We start from the raw sequence: 20,193 nt of genomic DNA, 5'->3' as shown, positions 1-20,193 counted from the left end.
TTGGTACCGCCTTCCCCCCCCACCCCCACCCCCACCCCTCCTCCTCCGAGAGCACGCGGAGGCACCGCCCCTCTCGCTCCACCCTTTATTGGCGCGCAACGCGGCCCCGCCCTCCCCTCCGCCCAGCGCGGGAAAAGGCCACGTGCGCGCGGCCGGGCCCGCCGCCTCCCCATGTCACCCCCCCCCCCCGGTCCCCGTCCCCTACAGCTCCAGGTGCACCCCGCTGTAGGCTTTATCCACTGTCCACTCGCCCGGCCCGGCCCCCGCGTAGCGCTCCATCTCCTGCTGGAACCGCAGCTGCCGGTGGCGGTTGGGGTCCACGTTGATCCAGTTGTTGGCGATCCACTTGGTGCCCCGGGTGACCAGGCAGCCCCCGTGCAGGGCGAAGTCGTCCAGCTCCCCCACCCAGCCTGACGAGCCAAAAAAAAAAAAAAAAAAAAAAAGATATAAAAGCTCTTTTAGCAGTCGGCGAGGAGTGCCGCGGCACAGCCGGGGTAGCAAGGGGAGGCACCAGCTCTCCCGCCCCCAGCGCCTGCTTGGATTTTTACATCTTACAGGAGTTGGCTGCTCCTGGCACCCCTCCATCTTGGTGCTACCCCACCCTAGCACCTACAAGGAGGTGTCCCCGAGGACACCTGCCAGGGCAGGGTTCCCAACTGCAAAACGCTTGTTGCTTTCACGTCTCCACTCAGTGGAAGGGGCTCTCACATTCTGCATCATAGCTGCTGTTTTTCTCAGCTCCTTCTCTGGTGCTCCTCTTTCTCTGGAGAGGGTCCAGAGGAGGCCACAGAGATGACGAGAGGGCTGGGGCACCTCTTATATGAAGACAGGCTGAGAGAGTTGGGGTTGTTCAGCCTGGAAAAGAGAAGGCTCCAGGGAGACCTTATAGCAGCCTTCCAGTACTTAAAGGGGTCCTACAAGAAAGCTGGAGAGGGACTTTTTACAAGGACACGTAGTGATAGGACAAGGGGTAATGGCTTCAAACTGGAAGAGGGTAGATTTAGATTAAATATCAGAAAGAAATTCTTCACTGTGAGGGTGAGACACTGGAACAGGTTGTCCAGAGCATCTGTAGATGCCCCATCCCTGGAGGTGTTCAAGACCAGGCTGGATGGGGCTTTGAGCAATCAGGTCTAGCGGGAGGTGTCTCTGCCACTGGCCGGGGGGTTGGAACTAGATGATCTTTAAGGTCCCTTCCAACCTAAACCATTCTACAATTCTCAAAAGAGGAGGCTGGTGTGTAGAAGATGGATGCTGCTGCGAGAAGGCCCATGGAAGTCAGAGGCTCACAGCCATATTAGAGATTGCATTTCAGCTGTTCCAAATGACCCTCTCTTTACAGAGGTACCACAGTTTTTCCGTAGCAGACTTGCATCGGCAGCCGCCTTCCATTTAGGAACAATTTGCTCATAAAAACACAACAGGGTTCTTCTTACAGGAGAGTGATACTCTTGATATTATCATCCAACAGGCCAAATGCTGGTCTTCTGATCCCCTCTGTGGATTTTCTAGAGATGGAAACATGGGCTGCTCCCAGGGGAGCTGGGATGCCATAGTCCTTCCTCCTACCACTGTTCAAAATCTGCCATCGAAACACTCTGGAGTCACACTCACCAGCAGCCTGGAAGATTCATGTCAATCCCCCAGTCTGGCTGTCAGGGAAAACCGCGCTGCGCTTCATGAGAAAAACAGCCCCAAGGACACATATCATCATGCTGCGGCTCAGCCATAAAGCAGGATTCAGCCCCAAGCACGGCAGAGCCTGGCGCGGGGCCGGCCATGCCTCCCTGTGCTGCAAAGCCGATGGCCGTGCCTTTGTCTGCCTTCCCTCCCCACTGCTTTGGGCAACACCACATCAGTGAAACATTTTCAATGGCAGACCAAGTTCCAGCAGGAGTTTCAGCTCGCACAGTGGGATGGGAGGCAGCTGGCGATGGCTAGTGCAGCCAAGGTCTTTGTTTGCTAGCTGCTCCTGTCCCCCAAAGGCATCAGGAGCCACTGACCTACTGCCTGTAAACAAAGGCCTTTCAGAGTCAGGAAGCTCCTACCCAGCTGGCGACAAGTAGACTCTACAGTTCCCACTAGCAGGCAGCTACCACCCTTTAGCTCTCTTCTGAGCTCCCAGCCACCGCAAGAAGACAACGGCTGTCACCTCCTGCAGTCCTACCCCTCCCAAGAGCCGAGCCTTGAAACAGGACCATACCTTCTCCGTCTGACAGGTAGTTGTACCAGAAGACAGCAGTGCCTTGCTGAGGTTTCACCCGCAAATTGCCCTTGTCGCAGTTTTTCCGAGTATCTCGCAGGTCAACGTCATTCTGGATCAAAGACTGGCAAGAAACCACAGAGAAGGTGTCGCAAATGGGGCTGGAACAAAGCGCACGCACTGGGCCGCCTCTGCTGCCAGCCGTCATCCTGCCCTTTGCCTGAACGCCCCACAGGGACAGCTCAAGGCTGACGCTGGGCAGGACAGGCCTTTCACAACCCACCCAGAGCAGCCAGTTTCAGCCCCCCTGGAGGTCCATGACCTGGTTCTGAGCAGCCACCCATTCCTTAACGCATTGCATGACAGGAGCACAACATACCTGCTGCCAAGACTTAGTCTGAGGAAACCCGCCCAGACAGAAGCGAGCAGGACCTGTGTTACGGCAGCAAGGCCAACAGACCACTCCTCACACCTCCGAGCTGGAAGAGGTGCAGCTGTGAAACCCCTGCGCCTCTTCCCTTGGCCTCAGAGGGACACAGCTTCCCCATGTTCTAGCTCTGAAAACTAATGTCCACCAACCTCACGCACCAGAACCCCTCTGCAGCCACAGCAAATAAACACGTTCAAAGAGGGACTCAAAATGCCCAGGGTAACATATAGGCGAGATTCATTTACCATCTCTTCATACGTTCTGTTATCAGCTATAGGAAAGACTGTTTCACCTCCTCCAGTCACATTGTTCAGGTAGAACAGCACTGTCACATACCTGCAAGACAGAGTGGCTGTCAGGGGACACAACTGGAACAGAAGGGGACACACAGGGGCTGTCCATGCCCTCCACCATACATACAGCGGTTCCTCCAAGACATCACAAGATACGTGACTTACATCATCAGCTTTTCTCCACAAGACCAGAACAACAAAGAAAATCCCCTCCCGTAGCCGTTGAGGGTGTGTTTCTAGCCTCTGGTGGGGGTGGTCCAGCAGCTCTGCAGAACCACTCTGCCATTCTTGCATGGACCCACAGGATTCACCCATCTCCCCCTTCAAACCCCTTCATGCCAGCAGTCTCCAGCGCTGGTTTGCGAGCCCACAACCTCAGCATTGAGCCCCATGCGAGGTGAAGTGAAACATCTCTCCACATCTCTTCTCTAGCGTGTTCCAGGAGGTTGTGCCAAGGCAGGCCTTACCGGCAGGAGGTCTCAAAGGGAGCGCTTTCATTGGCGACCAGCTTGGTGTGGCTGCAGGCAGTCTCGGGGAAGACGGGGCCACTGTCCATGTGGGCATGGTAGTGCCCTCCCTGGTCGTATCGCACAACCTGGAGGGGCTCGCTGTGCTCCACGATCTCAGGGGGCAAGCGAGTCAGGCGCATTACCCTGGGGAAGAAGAGAGCAGAGCAGGTGAGGGGAAAGCACCAACACCCCGGTCAGCCACCACTCCCAAGCACCAACTAAATCCAGAGAAAGACAACCCCCTTCCCCAACAGACCGGAGAGACGCGTGGGCTGCAGCAAGCATATCAAGAGATAACTAGGTTCTTAAAGATCTGTTGGACCATCAGCATCAGCTCAGAAAGTCCTTGTCAAGGTTAACAAAGAAAAGAAACAAAACCGAAGTCTGCATCTCCAGCAGGACTGTGCTCAGGAAGACTGCTTGCTCAGCAAGATCCCTTCTGTGTGTGTCCCTGGAGCCTTCACATGCCATCTCACTGCTTCTCTGGACTCCTGCACACCATCTACAGAGCTCGGGGACAGTTAGGAAAGCACAGGACCCCTGCTGAGAGTGAACGAGAGACTAGCTCTAGGAATATTCTTGTCACCTAACTCACCTTTCCCTGTTGCCTTTTCAGCAGCCTCCCCCCAGGGCAGAGGGGCACAGGAAGTGATCAAGGAGACCGGAGCCCTCCTGCTCTGGGATTTTTCCGCTGCTACATCTGAGATCATCCCCAAGGCAAGCAGGTACCTCTCGAGACCTGCCAAAGAACACTCAGAGCTCTGAGAATGTGGACCGGTGAAGCCCTCCGGGCAGGCTTCACCTGAGGGAACACGTGAGGTTCACGTGAGGCTTCACATGAGGGGAACACGGCCCCCAGACAGGACAGCAAAGCCCCCCCCAGGCACCACATGGTCCCAGGGAGGATTGTTAACAGCCTCCTTCAGTGTTACGTCTTCATGTCCTCGTAACAGAGGCCAACTGAAGAGTGTGAAAGCAGTACGCTGATGCCTGTGTGTGCTGGCTAGCTGGCACAGAGAAGGTGGCAGCCACAGTCTGCTCTAATCAAGGCAATATGTGACCCCATTCTCCCACTGGAATGCACTGAAGGAGTGGCCAACAGCCATTTTCAAGCCTGGGGATAGATTTTACCCACCCATGTCCTGGGCAAGGACCAGCACCACAAGAACAAGAAAATCTCCAGCCAATTATCTGAAACTCACCACAGCTAAATGATTTGGCCTACGTGCTGGGTTTCCACGCTTCCAAGTACCAAATCTGAGATAAAGGGAAAGGTAAGAGGTTCTCCCATCTGCCGCGAGCTGCCCTGCGATACATGGGCTCAGAGCATTAAACTAACTCGGCTTACTTGAGATGAAGTCGTGCTTGTTAAAAAGTCAGCTCTGAACAGCTAAGACAGATTTCAGTGAAATGCATGAGTAACTAAAACAAATGACAGTAACTACTGGCACCCAGACAGCATTGGAAACGGGCAGTTTCTCCCAGTAAGCTCATTTACTAATTAGAATGAATTATTTCATATAATGCCAAGTCTTCTTGGTTTTATAGGGCTGTTCCCAAAAGTGAATGGAGATGCTGAAAGGTTTGATTTTTCTTTTTCCTTTTCCATGGGACAATACAAATTCTTGTTCTAATGAAAACCTCCTCTCCCCATTCCATGGCTGTGTTCATTGCTCTTTATACTCCAAAGACTTTCACACAATTAGGAAGTGTGAATATCAGCACGTCTGCCACTGCCTCTCCCAGCACAGGTGGTCCTCGTGCCTACACAAACCCAACTGCCCGGCTGCCTGGCCCGTACCTTTGCCGTATGGCTCTCATCACCTGGTGTGCCCCCTCGCCCTGGTAGAGCCAGGTGTGCTGGCTGTTGCGCACCAAGTCACTCATCTTCACTTTCTGGCTTCCCATGTACTTGTGGAAATCACGGATATTCAGTTGTTTGAATTCCTCCAAACTCAGCACACCTACGGGAAGAGAAGAAAAGCCGGCTGACGCTGGTGCAGGTAATAGTTCTTGGCGTCCTGTACTCGGAGAAACCACCAGCTGAGGGCACTGCAGAAACTGCCTTCCTCAACCAAATCCCATTCAGGGCCCACCACTGTACCCACCACAGGCTGCCCCCCCACACGCGCAGGACTACAGGCCCCAGCAACGCTCTCACCTTTAGCAGAGTAGTAGTTTAGCAGACCGAAACCTGCAAAAGTGAACGGTTAGCTGCTGCGCAAGGTCAGAACTGGGACAGACAAAATACCATCTTGAACTTTGAAAAGCTTCTAAACACACAGATCAATCCATCAAAAGGGAGAAGTAGCCACTACAGTTCTAACATATGCAGTGCCACAGCTAAAAAGTTTGTGCCACCTGATGCCTTGGGGCTTGTTACTTAGATATTTAAATAGACATGTTTAGGAGCTCAGTGGGAGACCTTAGACCCTGTTTTCTACAAGACCTTGCATGGTAAGTTAAAAAAGCCAAACCCAAAACAAGCGGTACATTCTTCTGCATTTGTGCAATTGTAAAACATGATCGAGAAATACAACAGAATATGATCTTGCGTAAGTAGAAATAACAGAAAAGTGATAGGTAACAATGGTTTCTACTAAAACCGGTATTTCTTGTTTGCACTCAACTGGACTCCAAGAGATGGACTTTTGCCTTTGTTGGCTTCAGAAAAATCCTCACATTTGCTGTTTCACCCTTCTGGAGAAGAAGGCAGGCCTGGACCGAGGATCAGGTTCCCAGGGCCAGAGCGTGCAGAGGACTGCAGTGTGCTGCCCAGCAGCCAGCAGCCACTGTGGGCTGTGAGTGGAGCTCACTCAGGCAGCGAACCCAGTGCTGTGGTGGTGCCAGCTCTGCTCCCCGGGCACACTGCACCCTCCAGCAGGAGGAAAGGCCAGCCACCAGGGTCAGCCTGGGACAGTTCCTCAGGTGCCAGTGGTCATGACCAAATTATCCAGACCATTATTACTTCTAGTGTCTCCCTGTCCCCATTTCCCCTTACTCCACGTGGTCTTTGATGACGCAGTGCCACATCCAGGTTGCGACCTGGTCTCTTGGTGTCACGTACCAATCTAACAACGAGGGGAAGCGGCTCTCTGGAAGCAAGGTCCTGCCAAGAGCACTTTAACAGGACCTTTCATTTGTTAATGTCCAGAACAGTGGAAAAGCCACTGAGGACTCGGTCATACGCTCCTACCCCTGCCAAGAACGCCACCAGCCCGGAGGAGCAGGGCACGAGGTGCCCTCCGGATATTTAGGCATTCACAAGGATACTGCTTCAACTCCAAACCAGCTCCTCCTGGGCAGCTCTCAACGCCAGGTCACTGGAAGAGCATGCAGAGCCTGTGCGTTCACTTAATTTGATTAGGAAATGGAAAGTTGCTTAATTGAGGGCACTCTAATTAGAGCAGCAGAGGTTAGAGTGCATGTCCAGACCAGCAGGAGCCCTTGGGAGACCAGGGGCAGGAAGGGCAGAAGTGGCCTCATGGAACACAGGGAGTTTGTAGCAGCAGAGAGGGGGGTCAGCAATAAAGGCTGACCAACAAGACCACCCTCACCTCCGCTTATTCCTCCCTCCCCTGCCAGTGCTGCAGAAGTCTCCTTGAAAACGAGGGGGTGCACCTTAAAACCTGCAGCCCAGGTAACAAGAGCTACACAGTCAGAGCCAGAGCCGTCTCTCAGACCACGGGAGCAGAAATGCACCCTGAAAGTCCTGTTAAATGGGGGCACAAACTAAGGCAGGTCTGTCAAAGGAGAGGGAACGCAGAGTCGCATTCTGGTGCTGCTTCTGCAAGATCTGAGCCCAGGCGGTGGAACTAGTCTGCTGCTAGACTGGTGATGAAGGGGCAGGAGTGCTGTGATGAGAGGTTTACCCTCATTGTACTTTTCTGTGAAGGTCTCTAAAGCAGCATTATTTTCCTTTGAAGAACACAGCCAGAGAAACAGGCCTGGCCCGGGACCCGGCTCTTGCTCTGCCCCATATGGCTGGGCAAGTAGTCCACTGTGCTGAGGGTGAAGGGATTCCCACGGAGCTGCTCTTACCATTCCCATCAGGATCGGCCTTAACTGCAGTGTACATCTCCCGGATGTTTTCGGGGGTCATCCACCTGCCATTCCCAAGCCGGGTGTGGGTCAACACCTGAAATTCAGAAACGGATCAACACTGGGCAGTGGTTTCTCATACTAAGGAAACCCTGCAGATTCCCTGCTTGAGGCCTGGCGGGCTCTCCTCTGCAGAGCATCAGCCAGCCAGGCGTCAGCATGTCTCTGCAGAAAGAAGATTGGAGTGGGAATCATCTGGCAGCCACACACAGCGTGTGGCTGATGCACGCTGTTATTTCCAGTTTAGGTCATGGCAAAAGACTGCTGGGACTCGGTTAACCAGTCCTGAGGCAGAGGGGGCACAGCTCTTTCTCCTGAAGGGAAAGTAAAGCTAGTGATGATAAAAGTGAATGCTTTTACTTGTCCAAGATAAAGATTTGGAACAAAATGCTTCCTTTCTATGTGGACAGAGAGAAGGCACATCCTGGAGAGCTCTCAGCAGGCTCTGACCTCCAGAGAAAGGATCCTTGCTGTGGGTTGTCCCTGGCACAGTTCTCCATACTCCACAACGCTTGCTGACCATGGGACACTACACACCCCCAGCCCCACCTGAAATGGGACCCTGGGAAGGGACATCCTTGAACTGCCAGCGCTTGCCTTATGCACCCTGCCATACAGGGCGAGGGTGCTGAAGAGCTGTGGACAAAGTGCTCATTATCCCCTCCAGGGTCATTAATAGGGGTGGCTTTGCTGATGTCTGGCCAGTTGAGTGTGGTCGTCTCCACAGGCTGCACCAAGCAGCGCCCACGCTACAAACACACTTCCCCAGGATGCCCAGCAAGAGGAAACCCACAGCACAAAGAACATTTCACCCAGCATATTCAAAACACACATCTCCTGCCAAGGACCATTCCTGCCTCCCAATAGCATAGCAATTGCTGTACATTTCCCCAGAAACTTCCATGCTGAAGGTCAGCATAAGTCTTGAGACATAAAATTAAGCAAATACTGATTGGTATATACTGGAGTCTGGCCCTACCCAAGCACATGAGTAATCGGGAGATTGTCTGAGGAGGGGAACTGCCAGAGAATCCCCCAGCAAACCTCTCCCAGTCTGTCCCGCACTCTACCTCTTTGAGCTGCAGCTGCCCATCCTGATTGTGGTCTAGCAGATTGAAAATGTCCATCTGGCTGATTTCTATCATTTCCATGGCTTCCTCATAGTCATCCGTTGGTAGGATCTGGCTCTTCTGCAGCCCCTTCAGCTGTGCCAGATGGACGATGAGCTTGCACTCTTCCTCTGTCAGGAAGTTGGGAATTTCTGCAGCAAAAGTGTGAGCAGCAACAGAGACTGAGGAACTGTTACAGTGGGACCCCATACCGATGGCAGCCCACTCGGAATTAAAAAAAAAAAAGAGGTGGGGAGGAAATTAAGACTCTGCCTAAGTTTGGGACATTCAAACACATTTACCCTTCTAAAAGAAGAGCTCTCAAAGAGCATACACCACACACCTGAGCTGCTGGAAGCGGGTATTTTTACAGCAGCAGTTCCTAAATGTTTGGATCCAGGGGTCAAGCCCTTAAACTCTGTGGCAGATACCACAATGGACAAAGGAGTGAACAAACACGTGCATATCACCAGATATTATCACTTCAAAGGTGACATGTGGATCAGAGTCTGGGAACTGCTACTCTACAGGAAGGGAGGCCGAAACCTTTACAGTGGGCAGTGGTGATGGCCAGGGTTTCAGCCTTCCCGGCTCTCATGTGGAGAGGACAGCACTTTGCACAAAACCAAACAACTTTCAGGGAAACCTGGCACAGTGCTCTGCTACGAAACTCAAACAGCAAGGAGACGACTTCCAAGCTTATTCCCACTCATTTCCTTTATTCCCCACTAAAAATGGTCTTCAAATGCAATGTTAAAGGGGAAGACACTGCACGTGGAGGATGCCACACTCCATACCTAGGTTGCATACCAGTATCACCAACTTCCCTTTGCAGCAGAACACCAGCAGCAACCAGGCAACATCAGGATCCCAAGCAAATTTAAATGCAGAGAAATCCAGTGATGACTATGAGGCTAAGAGATTTCCACCTGCTTGGTGCACTGGACACACACTTGCAAAGCGCTGGTGAGGTCCTGTTCCACAGCACAGTTACACCATGGCCCAGCAGGTTGAGAAGATCCTTCTGGCTGATGCCTGTCACTGCTACAGGGATCTTGTCACCAGCTGCTGAGGCTTTTGTAAAGGGAAAGAAAAACCACCAAAGTGGGACAGGTTTAAGTGCTCTTAGGCCAAAGGTCCTGCTCTCCAAATCACAGCCCCCTAGAGCTCCTGCAGGTATGTGCCAAGGACACATTGCATCTCTACTATAGCAGCAATCCTCAAAGCGGGGGGGGGGGGGGAAGTTAATTACTTCCATGACCTTAAATCAACCCTATCAGCTCAAACTGTCAATGAGCAGTTGGCTTCTTGCTAAGCACAGACCAGAACTAGCTCTGGAGAAAATGAGATGTTCCTGGGAAGCCGCAGACACACAATGCAACCAGCTGTATCTGTAACACCCTCCGAGGAAACAATTTCCGCCACAGGCAGCGCAGGGTCCTTGTGCCAGAGGATGCTGCAAAGCCGGAGCTTCCGCTGGCCAGTTTGAACCTCATGGCATGGCACCAGGTCTGAGTGGACCATGTGCACTGGCAAGCAATGCCCCCGCTATTTCCAGTTCCCCAAACTGGGCTACAATAACGATGGCTTCTGGAATCTTAATTACGTGCTGGAGGAAGGACAATCCTGCTCTTCAGCAGTAGTAACAGGATTTCGTAATGAAGTAAAAACTCTGTTAACCGGAAAGCACGCTGTCACGCAGGTTGCAAGGTGAGAGGGTTTCCAGCTAAGCGCCGCCAATCCCATCCACAAACAACCTGGCTCCACAGCTGCAAATTAGTTCCTCTCTACCCTCAGCTCTCCGAAACGGTTAACTTCTGGCTGTGAGACCATCCTATCTCTCTGCCCGCTCAACAATAGATCCAGCTAAACAAATGCCTCCTAATTGACTTTGAGCAACACTTGATTGCTTTTACAAAAAACAAAAGAGAGGAAAACATTGGGGTTTATGAAATAATGACTAATCCTGGAGCAAGAGAAAGGGGATGGGTTGAAGCACTGGTGTCAAACAGAGATTCAATCTCGGCTGAAAGAGCCCCAAGACACATGGGCCAAGTCATTCATCCCTCCCCAACTGCCCTCATTTCCACACCTGCTGATCTAAGCCAAACCCCTGCTAAAATCCAAACAATCGGGGCCGCTGGCAAATGAAAATTGAAGCATTGTCTTCCCCATGAGGGCTCTGAAAGGGCTGCACTTAATGAGGATGGATTGACAGAGAGGTGGCTCTTAGGCTATAAAAGGCGTCCCACAGTCGGGAGCAGCTCAGTCCGGGGTGCGCTGCCCATTCGCCTGCTCCCAGCTCGCTCCAAGCATGGTCACAGCCCACCGCAGGCAACCCTCCAGGTCGGGTGGCCCATGGCTACTGGGTCTCCTGGCGCGCCTGCTGCTCTGGGGCTCTCCAGGAGCCTGGGCAAGCTACCTGAGGAGATCCTCCAGCTGCATGCCCATTCCACACCGCATGGCCTTGTGCTACGACATCGGCTACTCTGAGATGAGGATTCCCAACCTGCTGGAGCACGAGACCATGCCAGAAGTGATCCAGCAGTCTTCCAGCTGGCTGCCCTTGCTGGCCAGGGAATGCCACCCAGATGCTAGGATTTTCCTCTGCTCCCTCTTTGCACCAATCTGCTTGGACAGGTAAGATGTTTTTACAAATTATTTCAGCTGTAGCAAGTAACACTCTCCAACAGCACAACTGCATTTGCCTCCTGAGAGAAGAATGTGTGAAATCTCACCACAGTCCCTAAAAAGCCGTGCTGCCCCTCTCGGCAAGGGGCAATTGGATCACTCAGCAGGGACCTTCCCTCTGAAAGTGAAACATGAGCATTTCGTCTTGCAGGAGCAGAAACATTATGTTCCCTTCTCTGGATTTTCCTGCTCTCCCACTCCAGGTGCTGCTGCCATCTCCCCTAGCCACCCCCCTCGCACACCACAGTAGCTGCTGGCACCCACTGGTTTCACCTCCTGCCTCCCCTGCAGCCCCCCCTTCCTGGCTCCTGCCCTGACTACGCAAGGGCTTCCTCAGCCTGACAGTGCCAACATCAGTGAGAAATCCCCAGTTTTGAGGTGCAGCTGTCAAAGGGCAGAGCTGCTAGGAAATCAGGTATTAAATTAGGCACCTGTAAAGGTAAGCAGACATTGTACAACTAGAGAAGATCCCTGGGAAGAGGAAGGGCTTCTGGCAGCACCCTGTATCGAACGGTCTCATCCCTCCCATCCTCAGAGAGTCGCTGTTTGCTTCTCCGGCATGAATGTTCAAAAGACTTCAAAGCCCCCAAAATAGCCCTGCTAGCACTACAGTGTGCAACACAGCCCTGTGCAGCAGAACGGTGCCAGGGCTGGACCCTCCACCTGCTGCGAGGTGCTGCAACCCCCATCTCCTCCCCAGGCTCATCTACCCCTGCCGCAGCCTCTGCGAAGCCGTCAAGAGAAGCTGCGCTCCCGTCATGGCTTGTTACGGCTACCCCTGGCCCGAAATCCTCAACTGCAACAAGTTTCCTGAGGATCATGAACTGTGCATCGCAGCAGTCTCCACGGATGAAAATTCCTCAAGCAGGAGAAGTAAGGGTTTTGTTGTTTTTTTTTACTCATGTTTTCCCATAAGTAACACCGAAAGCTCAAAAGGTCTATTTCTTCTTTGTATTCCTAGTGCTTCTGGTTTTAAGCTATATTTTAGAAAAATGATTTAGAAATCTTGATTTTGTTCTCTCTGGGAACTCTACAACGTCTAGAAAATTAGCGTAACATTGACTGCAGCTTGTTCCCCTCTCTACTGTATTCATTAGTTCCCCGGGTGCCATCAGGGCAGGCAGGGTTTGGGGCAGGGGAGAGGAATCGCTGTAAAAGCCTAATGCTCAGGCACAGCATGAGAGCTCGTGGTGAGCAGGCTCCAGGCGATGAGATGTGCTTCCAGCAGAGCTAAGGAGCTGCAGCGCTCATCTTTCAGCTCTGTCCAAGGTTTAAAAACATGCAAAAAGAAATGTTTTGCAAGCCTTCTCTTTAAACATTAGGAAACACCACAAAGGGGCATGAGCCTTTTGCAGACATGAGTTACACAAGAAAAAAAATCTTTAAGACTAAGAGACTAAATTAAACACCCAAATACTGATGAACACTGGGGGAGATTTGAGAGCAGTTAAGGAGAGAACATTTCAGCATCACTGGATGGAGGCCATACCAATGGCCTTGCTGTTTCATCCAAAGAGGAGATCTTCATTAAGCATTTTCACTGCTGCTTTAACATACAGCAACACACACGAGCCTAAACGAAGCACGACAAGCAGCGTCTGCCCCAGCCACAGAAGGGAGAATTTGACATTTCCCACTGTGGCAGCCTAAGCTGTCTCTCCAGGGACCGGGTAGCTCGGGAGGAAGCACCACTCGGAAACAGCAAGTCACCACTCGCAGATCTCAAAATTGCATTATGCCTTTTCCAGTGAAGCTTGACAAGGGTGTTATAACCAAATTTCTGTTGCAGCAGTGCCCCGAGCCAGCTGCAAGGATTGCGAGCTTGAGGAGGCCAGCACTGCCAGGGAGATCCTGGAAAACCTCTGTGCCAACGATTTTGGTGAGTAATCCCCCTCCTCCTCCTCTCAGTTGCAGCTGTTCCCTCCAGGAGCCAAGCAGTGGCATGGAGAGAAAAGAGCTTTGCCATAACAGACTGACTTGGAGGAACTGCAGCTTTTACAAGCAGATCATGGAGATGTTCAGGTCCCAACTTACCTGTTATGTAGCAGGAGGGCCCAGCTCCAGGCAGCACCAAAGATGAAGACCTGATTTATTTCTGTGGGCTCTGATTTGCTTTTGGTCTGTGGCTGCTGAATACAAGCGCTACTCTGGTTTTCCTTCAGAGACCAACATTTCTATCAATGCTCATAAAACCCATTAGCAATCTCCATGTTAGCTATCTCAAACTTCACGATCGTTGTTCTAGTAACGCTCCCTCCCTCCCCTGGCCCAAGCAGGTGGCAGAACTGGCTCTGCTCAATCAGCTGGCAGGAAGTTTTCAAGATACTGTCCTGAATTCAGGCACACAACCTTCATGAAAAAAAAAAAAAGTTAAAACCCCTGGGCTGCTGACAGTCATGTCTCCTCCTGAAATCCCAACTCAGAGAAAAGTCAAGTAATTTGCATGAGACCAGGACTTTGATGCATCCACTTGCTTGCACCCCTGCCTCCTGCAGGGTTTCTGCCCATGCAGCATTGCTGAAACACCTTCACCACTCTCCTGAGAAAAGCGGAGTGAGAATAATGGTGTTCAGTACTGAAAACTAACCTCAAACGAGAACTTCTACAAACCCACTGCAATTAGAAGAGCTTGGATGGATGTGTCACCACATTACAGAAACAGAAAGAAAGCCTTGTGTTGGCTGTGTCTTAAAGTAGGTAAGAGCTATGGAAAGTAAACAGAACTAACAGCTCTTTTTCCAACCCCTGCAGCAGTGAAAATCCGAATCCTGAGGAAGAACACAACCACCACCATCTCAGACTTCGACCTGGATCCCTCCAGGGTGGAGGTCCTGAAGCACGGCCCTCTCCTCAGAACTGAAATCCCTGCCAGGCTCCAGCAGTGGCTGGACATAGATGCTACGTGTGTCCACAACATCATGAGAGGCACTCACTCAGGGGTCTTTGTTGTAAGCGGTGAAGTTCAGAGTGACAAAGTGGTGGTGAACAAGGCCTACGCCTGGCAGAAGAAGAACAGGAACCTGCACCAGGCAGTGCGGAGATGGAAACATCATCGCTGCCCTGAACCGGCTGGCCGGAAGGTCTGAAAAATCTCAATTCCAACAATAAGAAACTGCTCCCTTCCCTATGGCTAGAAAACTTTCCCTGGCAGTTGGTGTTTTGGACATGTACAGTCAATATTTTTAGGTGATTCAAAGCAGTCATAGTCCACAGATAGGGCCTCATTACACACCCCTGTTTTACCGAGACAGAGCTTAAGGATGCAGATTTAACACATTCCTCTTGCAAGGCTCTGCAGATCCAGGACTTGCAATGGACGGCTTTGTGTCAGATCCAACGTCACAACAAAACTGAACTGAACTCTGCAGGTGAGCACAAGCTGGAAGAGACCTGTCATAACAGCCCCTTTTAGCTCTCATCATTAAAGCTGATAGCCCTTTCAGCTTCATTATTTGTCCCTGAGACACTGACGCTGCTCAACTGCCTGCTTGCTTTCTGTCCAGAAAGATTACATGAAAGTCTCCCTGATTGCCAACATGCTTTTTTATGTAATGGAGCAAATACTTTACTTTTGAACAGTCTGAGGCAAATTAAGGGGGACAGGAACACACCCAGGCAATGCCCGATCCCTTAAAAAATGAATGTTAAACTGCTCTTGAGCGGTCACTCAGGCTGTCCCTTCAGCTTTCTGTGCTAAGAATTGATGACCACCTGCACAGGTTAAACGAAACAGCCATTCCAAGCAGGAAAGGCACAAAGATAGCTGAGGGTTTCAGCATAACAGGGAAAACCATTTTTTAACATCAGAAATTCAGTTTGGATCAGAAGATTCTGGTAACTGGGGAACTACCGAAGATAACACAAGAACCTTGAGAAAGAGCAGAGCAGGAGTGGGACACCAGCCGGTTAAACCTCCGCTTTGGCGTGCAGCAGCAGCTTTGCTTGGGACTCAGAGGTGAGCCCCGACCACAGCACAGCAGGAGGTACCTGCGGTTCTGATATGGGGGGTAAGAAATGTTACGCATCTGCCTGACCTTCCCTCTGCACGCAGGGAAGAGAGAAAAGGTGGCAAAACTCAGTCTCTGCAGCTCACTCTCTCACCCAACGAAGTAGGGACCGTAATTTCTGCTGGGGTAAACACAGCTATAGCTCTACCCTCCAGACCACAGAGCAGAAGCCAGCAAATCCCCATACGAGAAAAGAAGTCAGATCTTTACTACCTAACAAAGCACTGTCTGTGGAAAAATCTTCTACGGTGGCTTCAATTTGGGATTCAAGTAAGGGCAAAAACAGCTTTTGGGAGAAACAGGCTCAGCCTTGTTCATGACGCCTGCAGTCTTGGTTGTGGAGAAAGCCATCGGGTTTGATGGAGACACATTGCCTCCCTGTGCTCGTAAAGCACACCAACAACCCACGATGAGACCTCCTCTTCAGGTTTAGCGTGGGCTGAGACAAGCACCCAGACACTCACACTGAAATTCAGCTGTGCCCTGACATTTGTGCAGTGATTACTTCTACTCCCTGAGGCTCAGAAGAAAAACACAGCGAGATTTCCTATTTTTATTCCTCCCTGCTACCTTGTCTTGCAAACTGCTGCCCAATCCACAAAATCCACTGCCAGGTGGTCCCTGCAATAGCAGTATCTTCTGAACAGACTGCGCTTGGAAAATACAACAGAACACATAAAAGCTCTGAAGGTTGAAAAGGCTTTGTCTGATATTTGTTTTCCATTAACAGAATTATTTGATTACTAGTGTTTCCTAACTAAAAAGTGCACAGATGGTCTGACTTACAAGCTTTAGAAATGACGTTTCGTAGCCAGAGGGGAAAAAAAATAGGGCAGGGACTTTTTCAGAGCTCCATGAAATACGCTTGGGTCCAATGTAGATGACTTACCCACATTTAAAAAATAAACCGCAAGTTCCCCTATGGTGCCCAGTGCCATGCTCCAAAGCACAGAGCCTACATTAAATCATTAACAAGCTGTCTGCTGCTGCGGTCCCACTACAGCCTGCTCTCCTGAAAGCAAAGATCAGAGACCAACCACTTATTTCCTTAAATTGGCTCTTGCATGCCGCAACACTTTGTGTGCGGTAAAATCCCCAGAAATTCAAGAGTCCTTCTTTGCTAGCAACTTCTGGGTTTCTAACACAACCAAGTTAAATACACTCTTCCACTAATTTAAGCGACAGAGATGCAATAAATTAGTTTTTTTAAAAAAAAAACAGTTTAGATTGGTATTGTTTGCATAGATAGAGGAGTCTCTGGAAGTCTTTTAAAGTCAGAGCTGGCTCCTGGCAGGTTCATCCGGGAGATAAGAGCCATCTTGCGACTTGCAGTTTCTAAATAAGGGACTCCCTATCAGAGGACAAAGGAGAAGAGACTTGAGTGGCATCTCAAATGATGAATGTCTGTCGCTGTCCGTGATAACATCCTCAGGGAGCAAAGCTTCCCTCAGAAACCACGGAGGTGCCGGAGTGATAAACTAAAAGTTGTGGGATTAGTGCTGTCGGGACCAACCTGCCTTTTCTCAACTTCACCACCTTCCTTGCAGGCCTTTTACTTAAGCAGTACCAGCAGGACAGAGAAGGTGGAAAGATGAGTTTTCCTGAATGAAAAGCAGAGCAATTACCCCAGACCATGGTTCTGGTAATGATGTCAGCTTTGTCAATACTGTGGCATATCAGTTCCAGGTTGGTCTGTCTCTTTACTGAAGGTCAGACAGAAATCTGCTTTGAAATTTGCAAACCAGGAGTACCACATACGTAGAAATGACAGGAAACCTTTGTATATTTCTTCCAGATACTTTTTGCACTAAAGGAGTTTAATAAGAAACCTATGTGATTTATGGGCAGACTTTCAGTATGTATAATCTACTTGGAATCAGAAAAAAACCTCTTGTATTATTGAGAAAGCATCTAATGAAGGCTCTCAATGCTCTTTTGAGAGACAACAGGTTTTCTCCGACTTTGCAGTAGTAGGAATTTTGTAACCTTCTGTCCCAAAAAATTAATTTGTATATTCTCAGTGGACTTCCAGAACACAGAGTTCAATTAATGAGACTTTACCAGTCACAGCAAAAATCACAGAAAGGTAAAGAAACATTCGAAATATCTGAAAGACAGATGTTGTGTAGCAGAGCAGCCAGAAATAAAGATAAATCTAGAACAGGATGCAAAATGGTGGAAGACATGAAGTCTACCAATTCTGTTATTCATTTCTTCAGCACTGAAGCACCAACACTAAATTGTTTTATCATCATTTATTACCAAAAATTTGGGCATCTCTTGCCCCTTCCTAATATTGAGCAGCTTCTTTGAAGTCCTCGTCGGTGATCTGCTGTCTAATCACAGTATTTTTTAAAAAAGAATCTGAAAAACCTGGAGAGGTTAGTCTTCCAAATTCTTCTAAACAGGCCACCCAGAACAAGTAACCTCTGTGGATACTGTATCAAAATACCTTAAACAAAGTCACGCTCTTTTTAAGGCAGCCCCGGGGAAAAGCGGCACAGGGAGAAGACGCCAACACGGGAGAAGTCATTTTCCCCCAAATGGGTGTTAAGAGAGCGGCGGGTGTGAGACAGACACCCCCACCCGCCCCGGCCGCTGTCAGACGGTGCCCTCCCGCCGTCGGGGCAGCGCGGGCGGCGAAAACCTCCCGGCCCTGGCCGCCGGCACCCACGGGCACGGCTCCCACATCCCCGGCCACCGGCTGACGGCCCAACCGCGGGGGAGGCACCGAGCGTGCCCAGGGCCCGTGGCCCGGTCCCGGGAGGTCGGCGGTGCCGATACTCACCGAAGAGGAGCGGCTTGAGGCTGAGGGTGCGCACGGCGTGGGCCCTGCCGGGCACCAGCTCCACCCGCTGCGTGTGACCCACCTGCGGGGAGAGCAGCGGTTCAGCGGTGGCGCGGCCCCGGACCCCCCGACCCTACGCATCCCCGGCGCGGCCTTGCCTTGATGCCCTCCAGGCGCGGGAGGGCGCGGGCGGGGGAAGGCGGCGGCGGCGGCAGGGGTGGAGGGGGAGCGGCGGGCGGCCCGCCGGCCTCACCGGCGCTGAGGTGGACGAAAAGCAGCAGCCCCAGCACGTTGAGGACGTAGAGGTGGGCGAAGACCATGAGGACGAGGAAGTAGGGCCGCGAACAGACGGGACGCGGGCGGCCCCCCGGCGGGCCGGGCAGCGGGGGACCCTCCGCCCGCTCCGCCGCCGACGCCATGGCGACCCCGGCCCGCCAGGCCTCGCCCGTCACCACGGCAACCGCACGGCGTGATGCGTCACCGCGCCGCGGGGCGGGGCCAGCGCGCAACGGGGGGGCGGAGTCAGTTCCCTGACTCCGCCCCCCCGTTGCGCGCTGGCCCCGCCCCGCTCTGGCCCCGCCCCCCCCGCAAAAAAAGCCGTGACACCTCAAAAGTTAGAAATTCACAATTTATTTCAAATAAACCAAGGGCACACCTCTGGCAAACCCTCTCCAGGGCGGGTTTCCCGCCATCCCCGTCCCTGTGCGGTGCCTGCGAAGGGTGAGGAAAGGGAATTCCCAGAACAAGCGCTTCATTTTAAAAATAAAGTTCTATTTTTTTTTTTTACTTTTTTTTTTAATTTTTTTTTTTTTACTCCACCCGCTTAAAAAGTCTAAAATTTAGAGCGCAAGACTATAGTACAGAAACCTCCTGCCACCCCTGTCCCCAGAGCCTTGGCCGGGGCGCGGAGCGGCAGTCATGCAGTTTAGGATGTCAGTAGAAAAAAAAAAAAAAAATTAATTATTTTTTGTTAGAATATTTTTGGGGAAGCCTGAGGACCGTTAGAGATGAAGCAGCCAACGCACTAACACAAGCGAAGCTGAAATCAAAAGAGTTATCCTTATGCAAGGATGGAGAGGTGTCAGGTGGGTGCAGGAGCTGGAAAACCAGTGGAAAAAGGAATAAAAAAAAGCAAACATTCCACATCCGTAGGGGTAACGCACCAAAGGGAATCCTGTACCTCAGCATTAACGGCTCCTGAGCCATCTTCTATTCACCTACGTTCGTGTAACCTTGATGGTTCGATCTGGGCCACCCACCTATTAGAGAGGAAAAAACTGGCCTTGTTTTTTTGGTGTTGGGAGCTCCCGTTTCCTCCCCGTCACCTGCCCCTCAAGCAGCATCGGTCACTTTGCACAAAGAGCCAACGGTCCTTGTGCTCCGCAGGTTTCCTCTTGGAGCCTACGACTTTCTGTAGGACACCGATGACTTTCTGTAGGACACCAACGATGTCACCCGCCTGGGCTGCACAAGCAGGTCAGTCAAGTCCTGCTGTTTCCCCGGAGGGTACAGAATCAGGATCTCTGCATGCAAACCAGGACTTTCACCATCGGCAGAAAGGGTGGTTTGTTTTCTTTTAAAATAAATGGAGCTGCTGCCAAAGCTCTGGTTTCAGAAAACGTGAGGGAATTAGGGGGTGCACTGCGCAATACGTATCGCTGTTCCTCAGCCACGCAGCTCGGTGTCCCCTCGGTATGTTTGGCCACGGCTGTAGGGTCTGGCTCGCCTACAGACGGGGATTCGTAGCAAAGCATGTTGTGGGGGCACGGGAGGGAGGGAGGGACGGACGGAGGTGGGGAAGGACAGGGAGACAAAACCCCATTCTCATCTAGCTCGAAGCTGGACAGTGATGTGACAGAAGTGAACGGGACTAGGAAACTCCACATACCCGTTCTGCAAAGAGATTAGGTGTCACACTAGTTACGTTTAGACAGCAAGAACACCAGCTTTTATCCTAATTAGTACTTTGCACATTACGTTTTTAAAGAAACTGGCTCTATGCACTGTGCACTGCTGGGTCCCAGCGAGCCTCCCCCTGTGCTACCCCTTCCCCTGGGCCCAG

The 20,193-nt window shown here is 51.4% G+C and overlaps 2 protein-coding genes across 2 annotated transcripts; one reads left to right on the top strand and one right to left on the bottom strand.

Moving 5' to 3' along the window:
- Positions 1-68: 68 nt before the first annotated feature.
- P4HTM (prolyl 4-hydroxylase, transmembrane) lies at positions 69-18,550 on the bottom strand. The gene is made up of 9 exons (XM_074152342.1): positions 18,290-18,550; positions 18,132-18,213; positions 8,607-8,797; positions 7,477-7,573; positions 5,237-5,399; positions 3,394-3,579; positions 2,879-2,969; positions 2,204-2,327; positions 69-410 (listed from the first exon to the last, which is right to left on the bottom strand). Exons 1-9 carry the CDS (start codon positions 18,548-18,550, stop codon positions 202-204), a joined length of 1,404 nt encoding a protein of 467 aa, XP_074008443.1. The 3' UTR covers positions 69-201.
- On the top strand, positions 10,960-14,422 carry LOC141467769 (secreted frizzled-related protein 2-like). Its single transcript, XM_074152445.1, has 4 exons — positions 10,960-11,285; positions 12,037-12,209; positions 13,126-13,215; positions 14,088-14,422. The coding sequence occupies exons 1-4, from the start codon at positions 10,960-10,962 to the stop codon at positions 14,420-14,422; spliced, it is 924 nt and encodes a 307-aa protein (XP_074008546.1).
- Positions 18,551-20,193: the final 1,643 nt, after the last annotated feature.

Source organism: Numenius arquata, chromosome 8, assembly GCF_964106895.1.
Source record: "Numenius arquata chromosome 8, bNumArq3.hap1.1, whole genome shotgun sequence".
Lineage (NCBI taxonomy): Eukaryota > Metazoa > Chordata > Aves > Charadriiformes > Scolopacidae > Numenius > Numenius arquata.
The sequence above is the reverse complement of the archived record's forward strand: the minus strand, read 5'-3'. Positions and strand labels throughout refer to the sequence as shown.

Coding starts and splice junctions, on each gene's coding strand:
- LOC141467769 (XM_074152445.1), top strand. CDS start 10,960: ATGGTCACAGCCCACCGCAGGCAACCCTCCAGGTCGGGTGGCCCATGG. Junction 11,286..12,036: donor GCACCAATCTGCTTGGACAG/GTAAGATGTTTT, acceptor TCTCCTCCCCAG/GCTCATCTACCCCTGCCGCA. Junction 12,210..13,125: donor AAATTCCTCAAGCAGGAGAA/GTAAGGGTTTTG, acceptor TTTCTGTTGCAG/CAGTGCCCCGAGCCAGCTGC.
- P4HTM (XM_074152342.1), bottom strand. CDS start 18,550: ATGGCGTCGGCGGCGGAGCGGGCGGAGGGTCCCCCGCTGCCCGGCCCG. Junction 7,574..8,606: donor GGCAGCTGCAGCTCAAAGAG/GTAGAGTGCGGG, acceptor TCTGAATTTCAG/GTGTTGACCCACACCCGGCT. Junction 2,970..3,393: donor CCCTTTGAGACCTCCTGCCG/GTAAGGCCTGCC, acceptor TCTGTCTTGCAG/GTATGTGACAGTGCTGTTCT.